The sequence below is a fragment of the Aphelocoma coerulescens genome, chromosome 24, assembly GCF_041296385.1.
Source record: "Aphelocoma coerulescens isolate FSJ_1873_10779 chromosome 24, UR_Acoe_1.0, whole genome shotgun sequence".
Lineage (NCBI taxonomy): Eukaryota > Metazoa > Chordata > Aves > Passeriformes > Corvidae > Aphelocoma > Aphelocoma coerulescens.
The window spans coordinates 3185702-3200220 of NC_091037.1; the positions used below are offsets into that span (position 1 = coordinate 3185702).

General features: G+C 46.5%; 1 protein-coding gene across 21 annotated transcripts in view; it reads right to left on the bottom strand.

The window, feature by feature from the left end:
- Positions 1–14519, bottom strand: part of LOC138098406 (uncharacterized) — a 167649-nt gene that overhangs the window by 92058 nt on the left and 61072 nt on the right. For all 21 annotated transcript variants that reach the window (XM_068994959.1, XM_068994958.1, XM_068994963.1 and 18 more), the window contains one exon: positions 13350–13496. In XM_068994959.1, the coding sequence (XP_068851060.1) occupies positions 13350–13472 (123 nt within the window). In that variant the 5' untranslated portion in view covers positions 13473–13496. The remainder of the gene's footprint in view (positions 1–13349; positions 13497–14519) is intronic.

The window sequence follows — 14519 nt, forward strand, 5'->3', positions numbered from 1 at the left end:
CCCAGTTTGTCATTTAACACCTTCCCCTGAATATTTTCCTGCCTCCTCTAAAACATCTGGGTAGGGGTTATGAACTCCAGTGTGGTTACTGCTGCAAAGAGGAAGGGAGTTCCATGGAGCAAGATGGCAAACGTTGGACAGTTAGTCAGGAACATGTTTGTAGCTCAACGACCTTTCTGATCAGTCTCAGTTTCTGGAAGATGGAGCTGGGACATGGATAGAAATATGGCTTTGAAATGGCTTTGAAATAAAACCTCTTTTCCTCCACCCAGAAAAATACTGCGATGATTCCAGCCCAGAGGGTCCAAACCTTATCTCCCATCTCACTTCCACCATGGATTTGCTCTTTGCAAGCAGGACCATCCACAGCACCTGATGGGAGCTTTTTCCTTCTCTGTTTTCTACTCCTGCCTCACACAGCCCCTTCTGAGGGTACCCTGGGACTGCCTCCAAATCTGCCTCCTTCCCACCAGGATTTTTATATAAATAAAACATAAAGCACGACCAAACCACACGGGCAGCGTTTCACATTGCACACCTTGACCTCTCACAGGCACAGACCAGTCCCCCCAGCTGCAAGAGACACTAAAAATAGAGTCAGGTCAAATATAGCTGGGATGAGCTTCACCCAGAGCACATCTTGCACCAGGCTGAATCCAACACACAGCAAAGTCACATCCTGCCCCGTCATTCCAAACTGCTCTTTCAACCAGCAAGATGAAAATGATTGGATTTGCCCAAATCCCATTGTCTGGGCTCGTCTCCACTTCCCTCCGTATCCAATTCCACAGACAGCCAGAAGAGGGGGATCACATACAGGACTGACCAAAAGGTGACTTTAGCACCAGAAGCAGTTTTCCTTTAACAGATTTTTTTATTAATTTAAATTTGCCCTTTCCCCACTCCAATTCCCACTGGTGACAGGGGAAAAATAAAAAACCCTCCTCTCCAAGAATCCCATGTGAGCAAAGCTGCAGTCAGTGAGGAGAGGTGGTAACAGAGTAATTTATGGTGGTTTTAGGAGGAAAAGTGTGGGTTTAAGTGAAACCACACTAAATGAAAAAGAGAAAAAAAATGTAGTTCCTGAGAAAAAGTAGTACTGGAACAAAAAGGAATAATAATGGAAAATAATGGGCCTCTGAGCAGCTCTTGTGGACCTGATTCAGGTTCCACGAGTAAAGTTCCAATAAAGTAGCAAAATGCTGACGAACAGCCTGGCTGTGGGGGCTGGCACAGAAATCACATCCATTCTTCTTTTTCTTAATTTTGGGGAGAGAAGAGGCAATACAGCACACAGAAAGAACTGGGCAGAAACTTTCCCAGTCCCTCCTCAAGTGGGGGAGAACCCAATCCTTGGCCTGGCCTGGATTTCACATACTCCACTAGGAGCAAAAGTCTCAAATTATACTGCTAGAGCCAAAATCTTGGAATTCAAGGGAAAACCTTGAACTCTGAAGTCATTAGGAGACAATTAAGAATTTTTCAGCTTTCCCTGCCCCAGGCTGCAGCCTCACAATTCATCCTTCCCTCTCTGCTGCCCAGCACCTGCCCCTACACCCAATTTTCCTCACTCAAGACATTCCAGGACACCCTGCAGCTGCCAGATCCCTGCTTTTCCAGTATCCCCAAATTCTCACTTGTAGCAGTGAACCCCTCAATGCCCTAAAGGCCCCCAAAGCACTGCAATCCCCGGGTTACAGGGATTTGTCTTTTTGGATTTGAATGCTGAATTCAGCAGATTCTGACACGAGAGAGAAGTGGATCAGGCACCCAAATCCTGTAGGCTGCTACACAAATCCTTGTCATTGTCCCTAAATTTTTCCTCCATCCCTTCTGGCAGGTTGATGCAATGCATTACCATGCAGCAAATAGAAAAAAATCCCCCCCCAAAACCCAATTTATTTAGATGTTGTGGGCCAGATTTCCATCAAAACCGAGGAGGGATTGATGCTGATTTAGCCAAGGTGGGACCCAGGTGTTGCCCAAGAAACCCTACGAAAAAAATTAAATCTATTTTCCCTGGCTTACTTTCACAGAAGAAAGAAACCAGCTTCAGAAATAATCCAGCCAGACCCCTGGGGAGAAGGAGGAGGAATAAAAAAAAAAAGAAAGAAAAAGAAAAAGAAAGAAAAAGAAAAAAAAAAAAAAAAAAAAAAAAAAAAAAAAAAAAAAAAAAAAAAAGCCAAAGCAAAGCAAGCTCCTTCTGGTGTTCCCAGACTGGGGGAAGGAGGGGGGAGAGTCTGGCTGGGCAGGGCCGGGCTCCGGGACCCCGGGCGGGATGGGGCACACCCGCTAACCCCGGACAATCGGATGAGCAATCTTTGTCAGGAACAAAAGACATCTGCTGAGTAAAACAGGAATTGACTGGGAGCAAGGACAAAGCCAGGCAGCATCACACGACGGGCCGGTCTGCTCCGCCAAGATGCCAGGGTCAACGGCAACTCCTGCGCCCGATAAGTCAAGAGGGATCAATAATGCTAAAGAACCCCGCGTGTTCCTTGCCCATGAAGCAAATCACTGCAAAGGCAGCGAAGGCGGGCTCGGCCGGATTGAAACCCCCCGTGTGACACCTCGGCAGCGGCTCCCGAGCTTCCCCAGCTGCGGGGAAATGGCTTTGCGAGCCTGGCCCGGGCACGGCGCAGGCTGGAGGAGGGATGTGCGCGATCCGGCTTTTGTTAGAGACCGAAAAATGGGAGGAGAGCAAGGAGAGCCCGGGTTTGGGGAAGCACACACAGGGAGTGCCCACGCAGAGAGGCTGTTTGATACCAAAGCCCGCTTCCCGAAACACCCCCTCGCCATCACAGCCTGCTCCAGCTCCTAAAAGTGCATTTCTCATTGTGCACTCATCCCCACCCGATTTATCCATCAATAACCAGGGGCAATCCAGATGCTGGAAGCACAAACGGCTGTGCCATGAGGAACTTGAACCTAAAATTCAGAAGGCTCCTCCTCCGAGTCCCTAAAATGCCATCGTGCCTTGTTTATCCCTTTTCAGGCCACCTCTCCCCGCCGTGCCTCAGCTTCCCTTTTGTGAGACAGGATTTATGCATCCTGTGAGAGGAATACACCTGCAAAATAGGACAGCCCCTGATATTCCAGTAAATAGGCCAGGCAAGAACCTACATTTCCATGAGAAGAATTGGCTTAACCCAATTATTAATACACCATTTACTCAGAATTCACTACAACTGAAAAGCATCAAACTCCTAATAAGTGATGTTTCAACAGGTCCTTTTCTCTTTCTTCAGGACAGACTTGGCCTGGGGATGGTTTTGCATCATCTTCACACAAAATGGTTCAGTTATTTCAACCTCTCATTCCAAAGTGGCAGGGGAGAGCGTTATCTTTTGGGATGATATTCGGGATAAGAACAAATCTCCCCTCCTTATTTCAGATTCAGAGTCAGATCATGCCCCTCAGCTCCTCCCTTTGTCAGCTGTGTGACCACCTCTACTCCAGCACATCATGGAAAAAAAAAATAAACAATTCTTTTTCCCACACTAAGTCTCACAAAGATGTGGAAAGATTTCCTGCCCTTTTGAAACATTCTAAAATTCCTTATGTTTCATACTTTTGTGATTTTTTGAACTAGATTTTCCTCCTAAAAACCACTTGCTCCAGTTGCAGAAATCTACAAAAATATCTAAAAGTTTCATTTTCTACTTTCTAACTCCACATCTTTCATTCTTAAAGACTCCTATGTGCATCTTTCTGTGCATGCTCAACCGTCCAGTCCACCTTGACAATTCCTGGAATGATAACATGGATTTTACTGTTAGATGTCACCGGGCTATAGGGAAAACAACAATTTCAAATCCATCAATGAATTCCAACCAATTCAGCCCAAAGAATCCTGGAAAGGGAGGCAATGCAGAGGGAGGCACCACTCAGCAATCCTCATCTAAGGAATTCAACGAATCAAAGCAATCTGAAGCACAGAGGAACAAAATAGCAGAGCACACATTACCACTTCCCCTGGCATCTATCTCCCTCTCTCAATCACCTAAGTGGTTCATTTAACCTGTTCCTAAGTGCCCCTGTGGAAAAAAAAAAAATGCAAATTTTCATCCAAGCAAAAATGACTCATCACTTAAGCAGGAGGATCTTCACCCAAGTCAGCAAAGAAGTGAAAAGTGAAATTAGGGATGCAGATAAGCCAAAAAGGCACCAGCAAAGCTGAGTCTACATCAAAGAGTGGCAGAGAAAACCCAGCTTAAATATGTTCATGAGTGCCAGAAAGTCATGTCTTGGCCTGAAAGATTCTACACTCCAACACCAAACCATCACCAAGCCCAGATTTCTGCGACCTGCAGCAAAATCCCCCCTGTGGGAGCCGGGGTGTGTGGGATGGATAAGGAAGGGAATGTTGGGATTTCCCCCATTTGATTTCCTGCTTCCCCATCCCAGACTGGTTTGGGCTGGAAGGGACCTTAAACCTTTTTAAACCTCACCTCATCCCACCCCTGCCATGAGCAGGGACACCTTCCATTGTCCCAGATTGCTCCAGCCTGGCCCTGGACATTTCCAGGGGTGGGAAATACCACAGCCAGCCTTGGTCATCCACCCACATTTCTCTGCCCTACAAGCTGCTAAAATCCAGGGCTTTTTGGCCAGAGAAAGGCGGATGAAAGCTGCTCTCCACTCCAGACATAATAAAGCACAAAACACCACGCAGAGGCTTTTAGAGAGCCGGGAGAAGAGAAGGAATTAGGAAATCCAACACCAAAGAGGCCCCAGCAGCACTCCGAGCTGGGTGAAGCATTTCAGGCGGAGCAGGCCCGAGCACAGATATTACTGTTATTATTTATTCTATAACACCCCGGATTGCTGCATTTTCACTTCACCCACTGGAGCACTCACACTGTCACTCTGTCCCCTGTGCTGGCCTAGTTTCCCAGCTTTCTTCTATCCAGGTAAATATAGAGGCCCCATCTCAGAAGCAGCTGAGTACCTATTATACCCCACTGCTTCTCCCTCGCACTTATCCTATTATGCCATTACAGCTGCTGTAGGGTCGGGTGTTTTCTATTTTGTGACATAATATTGTGGGCCCAATTTTCCCCCCCCATCCCCAACACACGAGGAATGCTGGTAAAGAACCCTTCAGGTTCACCAATGGCCCTTCAGGGCCACCAATGGTCAGGCTGCTGCCACCACCAGGAGCCAGGATCTGCTCGTTCCCACAGATGCTGCAGTGCCTCCCATTTATCCAGGAATTACCACTGGGGAAATACAAAAAGGCAGCACCGACCCAAAATAACAACCACAGCAAATAAAGGCGCTTCAAATGTGCAAATACAGACAACTTGGAGGCCTGGCAGGATGGATAACCCCTCTCTCTGCCTTTTAAGCAGAGGGAAATATCATTTCAGGGCTTGTTTTCTCAGCTCTTTCCACCTCCGGCGGCTGCAGGTACCTGAGCCCTGAGCAGCAACGTGGGAAGTGAGCAGTGCCAGGGTAGAGGGGCCTTCTCCTTCCCCTGGGCTCTTTGTGCAGAGGAATTTTGGTGACTTTTTGTCCTTAAAATCGTCACTGATATTTTTGTTCCTGGAGAAAAGTCGAAGTGGCTCATGGATGCTCTGCTGTGGTCAGTGGGTCCAGCAGGAGCTTCGTGTGCCACTTTGAGCCACTGACCTTGAAGGTTTTGCCACTGGGCACCTGAAGCTGGGCTAAATCCCAGTTTACAGCCAGCTCAGGACACTGTGGATGGAGAAGAGCTCGTCAGGAGGAGCTCCCAACCAAATTAAAACAGGACAACAGAAGGACTGGGCAGACACCCAGGAACTGAGACAGGGAAGGCTCCAGCCTTTCACCTCTGCCTGAACAAAACACACCACAGGGAGTGAATGGGACCTGCAAAATGATCACACAGTCCCTGTGACCCATCCCATAACTACCCAAGGCTTTTTTTATTTCTAGTCCTACACGTGTAGAAGGCACCAAGCACAACCAGGGGGTGTTTACTCAGCCAGGGAGTGATTTACTCAGCTAGGGGGTGATTTACTAAGCTCAGCATCAGCAAAGACTAAAAGACTTTGAAAGCCATGGGAATGAATTGCCTCCAAATAATGCCGTCTTCTGAGCTGTAGCATTGTGTTATTTTTAAGGACAGGTTCCTGAATCTCTTTTCCAAATTGCTGCTCTCAGGAATTCACCTGTGGCCACAGAGAAGGGACACTGCAGTGCCACCACATCCAAATTCCAGCTGCTCCAATCCCAACCCTTGGCAACAAGCACAGAGCTCCTGGATCAATGCTGAGACCGTGGCCAAGGAACAACAAGCACATTTCTACCCTACTTTAAACCATAAAATAACTGCAAAATAGCCTAATTATCAATTAGCTAGTGCTTTTGTCAAAATGTTTGGTTTTTTAAATAAGAATATTAATTGTACCCTTAATATTATGTTGTATCCACATCTCCTGTTCTGGTTATCAGAGCAAAGGAAGAGATATTCAAGTTGATGAAGAGCAAATTCAACTTTTTTGGTTCCTTCTCCAACTTTAAAACCAGGCTGCACTAACCTATAAATAAATCAACAAGGCTGATTCTTAATTCTGAAGAATATGGAAGATCCTGAGCCAAGGGGAACCAGAAGAGCATGAGAAGAAACTAAAGGGGAACGAAGGGTATTTGTGGTACTCAGGGGCTTTTGCTCAAATCAGCCCCATCCCTGAGCTCACTGCACTCAGTAAACTCAATAAAACAATAAGAAAGTCCTTCATCATTGCAGTTAAGTGAATTACCCCCATCTGTCGGGGCCACACTCACTCAGAGGACAGGCTGAGGTATTCCTGAAGCTCCTCCCGTGAGTGCTCCCTCAGACTAAACCAGAATGTGACTCAAGTCTCGAGGAAAACTCAATAGGAAATGAAAGCTGTTGACCTGACAGGGCCTTTCCTGGCACAGCTCAGACAGGCTGGGAGCAACAGCGATGCAAGACCCGGGATCACTTTGCTGAGAAGAATTACCAAGAGTTTGGTGAGTTTTAAAATAATGAGGTTACACCAGGGAGCTCCCCTTGTACCGTTTAGGAGCTGAGTTCTGCCAGCAGCTTCTTGTTTGGGGTGAAAACCCCACTGTCAATAAGCCAAGGCAGGATAATGCACAGGTTGGGAAGAGTTTGACCCAAAAATCCATTGGAGCTCCCTGACAGACTCCCACCAGCATGTTGGCTGTTGAATCAGCTTCCAGCCCAGGATCCAGCCCAGCATTCCCGTCATGAATTTTCCCCACAAACTATTTCATTCTGTTTAAACATCCCAGCTTAAATTGCACCTGACAGAGATCCTGACACAAATTTCCTCATCTGTGTTTCCCGTTTGCACATGCTGCCAGTGTCTGTCAGTCTTTTCCTAAAGACAGAATCACTCCCCAAGCTTTGGACCTCACTGAAATCCATACAGAAATCACCAAGAACAGATTCACAACTTACAGTAATTCCATAATTTCCCATAAAATCCTACATTGCTTTTCAGCCACTGTAATATCCCTGTTCTAGAGCCTGTGGTGGTGAAGCATCCCACTGAACTGAACTGATGTTACAGTGGGGGACAAAGCAGCAAGAGATGAGAATTAGGGTTATTGTTTCTATTCCTTGTGTAATAAACCCAGTGAGCATCATAATCAATGCCCATCTTTAGGGTGGACTAATTCATGGAGATGCCTGAAGTCACCTCCTCCTAAAATCAGCCTGGAATGTCACAGGAATGAAATTATTTTAGGAGTTCATAAGCTTTTTATCTCCAAGTGTGCAGCCCGGGGCATTTTATTTTGTTGGTTTGTCGTAGCTGCCTTGTCCAGCTGTCCCAGGGCTGCTCCCAGGACCTCCACAGTTAAACCAACAGTTCCTTCCAGCCTGAGCTGCAGCTTCCAAGTCTAAGAGCCAGGACAGAGCCAGTTCCTCTGGGATTTGGCCACTCCAGTGATGCACAGAATCACTGAGGTTGGAAAAGGCCTCCAAGATCATCCAGTCCAAGCTGTGCCCCATCCCCACCTTGTCCTCAGCCCAGAGCACTGAGTGCCACCTCCAGGCTTTCCTTGGGCACCTCCAGGGATGGGCACTCCAAACCTCCCTGGGCAGCCCCTGCCAAGGCCTGAGCGCCCTTTCCATGGGGAAATTCCTGCTGCTGTCCACCCTGAGCCTCCCCTGGCCCAGCCTGAGGCCGTTTCCCCTTGTCCTGTCCCTGTTCCCTGGGAGCAGAGCCCGACCCCCCCGGCTGCCCCCTCCTCTCAGGGACTTGTGCAGAGCCACAAGGTCCCCCCTGAGCCTCCTCTGCTCCAGCCTGAGCCCCTTTCCAGCTCCCTCAGCCCCTCCTGGGGCTCCAGACCCTTCCCAGCTCCCTTCCCTGCCCCGCACATGCTCCAGCCCCTCCATGTCCTGTTTGCAGTGAGGGCCCAGAACTGGACACAGCACCCAAGGTGTGACCTCACAGAGGGACAGTGCCCTCCCTGCTCAGCACTGCTTCATGGACAGAGCTAATTAACCTGGCACAATTAACCTCTGCATTCAGACCAGTCCTGCTCCGAGCATCCCAACAAACCCATTTCCAGTTTGTTCCCACCACCTTAGAGCCCCCCAGCCCGCAGAGCTGAGCTCAGGGGCCAGACCCAGCTCACCAGGCAGCAAATCTGGTCCCTGGGGAGGCTGGAGGAGAGACAGGCTACAAATTCCTGTTTCTGTGTGGCTGCAGGAAAGGGCAGGACCCAGCTCAGCAGCACTGCCAGGCAAAGGGGACACACAGCAGGCACATTCCAGTGGGTCCCACAACCAGCTGAGCTCACATGGAGGAGCAACTGTGACTTCAGCTGAACCTTCCACACCAGCACAGACACTTGTGCAGAAGCATTGGTGAGATTATGGCTGAATCAGAGAGCAAATATTTATTTATATGGAGAAATACGTGTTGATTAAATAGATGAATAGATAAAAATAGGTATATTGGATAGATATATTTATACAATTATAATATAGAATATTATGTATGGAAAATACGCATTTTTTCCAAATCAGCACAGCCAGCTCACGTATGATCTGTACATCCAGGGAAAGCTCAGCCTGTGATTCTGTTTCAAATTAAAAGCAGCCCTGCTGCAATTAATCACAGCCTGGCTGATGAAGCACACACTGAAAGGACAACAAGAATTCTGGGAAGCTCAGCCTGTCATCTGCAGCCACAACAAGTTTAGTTTCAGCCTCAGGACAGCGAGGGTTTGTCACCAAGCCCCTGGTCTGAGCTGCTCTGAACACTCTCCCCAAACCAGATGGCCCAAAGGATCCTTTACAAAGGTTTAGATTTCTCTGTAACCTCATGGAACACAAAATTAAGCAACATCCACCAACCAGTGGCTTTGAGCACTAAGCTCCAGCTACTTCTATTTCCCGTGGTTCTATTAATTACTGAATTCAACTATAAACTGGATTAATTACTGCCTTCCATCTAATTCCTTCCATTCTCTGTCTCCTCGTCCCATTTTCCCCTTTACACCCACTTCACCTACAGAAATTGAGTCACCCCTGGAAAGTTTCAAAGGTCTGGGATCATTTTAAATCACGTGAGATGACACACAAGTATTCATGCTTCTGCCAGCAATTTTGAAAACTTCAGCAAAACCAAACCCTTTCTCCTTTTCTTTGCAAGGAGATACTAAAAAACCTCTCCCAGGATTTAACTCTCTGAGCTATTATGGTTTGCAGTAGAAAAATGTCTTCGTGAAAAACTCCTCATCAGCTTTTGCTTTAAATTAAGGGCTCAGATTTTATCTGAGACTGAATCCACTGCTAAACACTGGCAGATCTTTTCCCCTTGCTCACAGCTTCTACAGGTGTAAAATAAAAATAATAATAAAAAAAAAAGAATAAAAAGGTTATAAATATATTCTAAGGGCAGCTCTTACAATGAAGAAACGTTCCATGATCCAGAGCTGTTTCCTAAAGCTCCTGAAGCCTCAGAGGGGTGATATCTGCATAGTGGAATTCTCCCAGAAAGCCAAATCTGGGCATTTTGCACCAAGAAGCAGAGGCTGAAGAGCCAAGATTGAGTTGCCTGATTTCTACAAGTCACAAATAAACAAAAACGACAACCTGACAGATGTAACCTCATGCTGGGATCCCTTCTTCCCCATCACTGTGAGTGGAAAGAGAGCAATAATCCCACCAGCCAAAAAAAAACGGGCAGAAGGCATTTTCTGCAGCTCCAGATGCTGGGATTTTAGTAGGAATGGCTAAAATAGATGAGGTAAGAGAAAGTTTGGGGAAGTTTCTTCCTGGAGGAGCCACAAAACCTACAGCTTGTCCTATAGGATCTACACCAGAGAGTCTGTGAGACATTTAGGGTTTGGTAGAACGTTTCTTCTACCTGATATTCTTATATCCATATCATTATTCTTATTACTACTATTACTATTATTATTATTATGTGCTGCCCAATAATTCAAAGCGGGAACACCAGCAGTAACTAAAAAGAAAGCAATCCTACTGAAAGATAATATATGCAAATAGAAAAATGCATATTTATCAAACAAGCAGACAGCAGCAGTGTGACATTTGCAGATTTCAGGACCTTTAAATACAGGAATACTGTCCAAAGAGGAAAAAAGAGAATTATTTAATCAGCTCTGTGACTCCACCCAAGGTTCTGAGCCAAATCAAGGGGGAAAGGATCTCAGGAGGTCTCTGGTGCAACCTCCTGCGATCAAACCAAAGTATTTGGGGTTTTATCCCAATCCTCACCCACCCTGGGGATTCCAGCAAGAGAGAATCCTCTACTGGTGTTCATGGAATCACTAAAAGGTGGGAAAGAACCTTAAAAACCATCTAATTCCAGGGTCACCTCCCTCCAGAGCAGTTGCTCTGGGTAATCACCACCAGCAGTTGATTTTCCCTCCCCATTCCTCAATTTTAACACCAACTGGGTGTTTTTTTCCTGAGCTGCAGCTTGCACCTGAATCCATTTAATTTTTTTTGTTTTAATCACCCATTATTTAGACAGAATTCACAAAGGCATCCCAAGAATAACTAAAATCACTTGACATGATGCCTTAACTCAAGCTTATTTCACAACAAAACCAGAAATGAGGAGAAAGAACCATGGTTACAGTGAAAATACCACACAGTTCATTCAGAGCTGGCTCATCTCTGCACAGCCCTGACAAATATCCAGATATTTGAGAAGAATAAATCATTTCATGTGGTCAATACTGAAGAAAGGAGGTGTTAAGAGGGATTTGCATGTTGAAAAGGTGGTGACTTGGCAGAAAACTGGCAGGATTTTCTGTGCACAGGCAGGAATATGAACCAGAGATGGAAATCAGGGTGATTATCAACAGCAGAACGGGGGGGGGAGAGAACCAGAAACAAAGCCTGGGGTGAATTCTGGAGGGAGAAGAACATGACTGACAACTGTCAGCACTTCGAGACAGCACTGGCACATTGCTCAGGGGCTTGGTCCTGCCTGTGGTCAGGGCTGCCTCAGCTGATCCTACCCCAAATATTATTTGGGACTTCTTAATCTCATTCCTGTGTGGGTTTGCCACACACAACAGGAGGAAGGCTGGACAAGAGCATGAAAAGCTGGGAAGGATGGAAAAACTACCAAGAGTGCAGAGCTTATTTTAACTTTGATAAAGGCCTGACCAGGCCTCTTCACCTTGCAGAAATCATGGAATGCTTTAGGTTGGAAGGGACCCTAAAGCTCATCCCATCCCATGGGCAGGGACACCTCCCACTGTCCCAGGCTGCTCCAAGCCCTGTCCAACCTGGCCTTGGACACTTCCAGGGATCCAGGGGCAGCCCCAGCTGCTCTGGGCACCCTGTGCCAGGGCCTGCCCACCCTCCCAGGGAACAATTCCTTCCCAATATCCCATCTAAACCTCTCTAAATGACTCTAAGTCCTTCAGTAATGGAAAAAGTAGACCAGGCCCTACAAGATTACACCAGACACAAGTGTCCCTTCTCAAATCATGGACAAAAATGTTGGAAAACCAAAGGAACAGGTGGAAACTCTGTGAAATTCCCTTTTCAAACCTGTAACTGAGTCCTTTGTAGTCAAAGTAAATGTAAAGAAACAAAACAATGCCCACAATTTTCAGGACATGCCCAGCAGTTGAAATGTTCAGGAAAATGCACTCCTGTCAATAAAAGTGGGAATTCCATGGACAGCTTGAAGAAAGCAATAGAGTAGATTGCAGGTGTACAAATAAAACTGGAGTTGTACCACAAATCGTTTTCCCACCCAAATCACCTTTTGGCAAAGGGAAATGATGCTCTGAAATGTGAATTAAGACAGACTTGAGCACACGAGGCACTTCTGACACAACACCAAAATCGAGCAATTGACCCGAGTTAGAACAAAAGCAACAATCACTAAAGCATTCTTTTTTCTCTTTCTTGCCAATATTGTCACAGGAAAGTTTTCACTTTCAAAGTTCTGGTTTGGTTAAACTCTGGCACATGTTTGGAATAAACAGGTGTGAAATCTGCCAGCACACAACTGCCTGAGCCTCAGCGAAGCCCAGCCCAAGCAGGACAGATCCCTGACATTCCCACACAAGAACTTCCACCTGCCTCTCTCCCTGCACCTCAAGCAACATCCAGCTGATGCTGTGACAGTTCCCATCAGATCAGGGGCTGTCCCTGCCCTCAGAACCTTTCCAGCACACCGAGTTAACCACACATTTGCCCTGATTTCCTGAAAGCCAACATCATCTCACCCATTAGGAGAATAATTGCCTGCCTGGTCTTTCACTCCACACTTCCCCTGCAGCTTCCCATGCCTGGATGAGTCTCTCCAAGCAGGCTTTTCCCAGAGGAAGAGAAGAAGTTCTTCCATGCCTTATTTCAGGCTCTTCCACTTGAAAAGAATCTCTTTTCTACCTGTCAAGCTTTGCTCCTATCAAGTGATAAATTCCATAAACAAGAATAAGGAAGGCAGTGAGAATCCCCTGGGAGGGTGCTGCCCATGGCATGCAGAGCCCACCTGGACACAAAATTCATTGCAGTGGTTCAGCTCTGGGGGTTTGAAAAACCCAAAAAGCCTGGAAAGGCAGAGGGTTGCCTATCCAGTGATTTAAAGTGGTAACAGGATATGGATTTGGGATTTGTAAAAGGTTCATAATCCAAGGGTTCAGCTTTTCCTGGCACAACTCACTGGGGTAGCTCTTGTTGCATTTTGGACTCTCCAAACCCTCTGTGGGTGTGCAGTGGTCACTGGCAGGGTACAAGAACCCTGATTAATGCACCAAACCCTCATCACATTTTAATGAGATAAAACTTCACTGATGCAATTTCTGTGTGTGAGAACTTGTAAGGACTCACCAGTGAAGCTCCAAGCAGAGGAAATGGTACTTGCCTGAACCTCCAGGTGTGATGGAGCCTCTGGAGAGGTGAGATCCTCTTCTTGTGCCTTTCCTGGAGATTTCTGGCCCTGACTCCCAGCTCCAGAAGAATCCGGGTGATCCTTTCTTTTGTTCATGAGTAATTCCCACTGAAGTTACTCCTGTGAGAGGGAAAAGAAAAAAAGGAGAGATGTTTATTTCTTTGTAGAACAGAACTGTAAGGGTTGCTCACTGAAATCCCACGAGGAAAAGTGAAATAGGTGCCTGGGGCTTGAGCTGACACCACACAGAGTACTTCAACTTCAGATAACAGAACAGAATCTGGGGGAAAATTCATTTTTATATTCTCACATTAAAAGCAACATGAACACAAGTTGTTTTGATTAACACGGAGGTAAAATTAATTTTAAAAAATTAAACACAGAGTGAAGTTTTCCCTTCTCCACCTGAAACAGTTCAGGCTAGAACACCTCTCCCCCTGAATCACCCTTTTTTGCAGCAAAATTCATCTGTGGGGCCAAATGTTTCTGCCTTTACTCTGAATAAACTTCTTTTTCCCCCCCTGCCAAACCTGACATCTCAGCCACCACCACCACATTCCCCTGCCTCTCTGGAGTGTCCAGACACACCAATTTCCACCCCCCCAGCTCTAAGATCTCCCCACCCAGACCTACCTAAAGAAAACACCTCAAGTTACTCAAATATTTATTCCCAGATTCTGGAAGGTCAGAGTGCTGGCACTGCCAGAGGAGGAGTGAGGAGTGGGACTCGGGGTTTACCCCGTGTGGAGGAGTCACTCAGTGGGCATCTCTCACCAGGAGTGGAAAACCAGAGCTGTGCATGCAGAAAGCTCTGCCAGATAAACCCACAGCCTCAAAAAGCAAAGAAATGAGCCAGGCCTGATCCTGATTCATCAGTATTCAGCCGTGGATTCAGCGGGACAGCTCGGAATTTACACTGGAATAAGGAAAAATCAGGATTAGGCACCATCTGTCTCAGAGAGTGAAGCGACCAGAATTGCTCTACACATTTGAATCCTCTTCCTCCATTTCTTCAATCTCTTGCACATTCCAGGTTTTCCACTCAGCTCCAGTGACAAAAGATTTTACAAAATGACAGTCCAGATTGAGAGAACAGAAATTACAACCTCTGACAAAAGAGATGCCAAACTTTTTATCAACGAT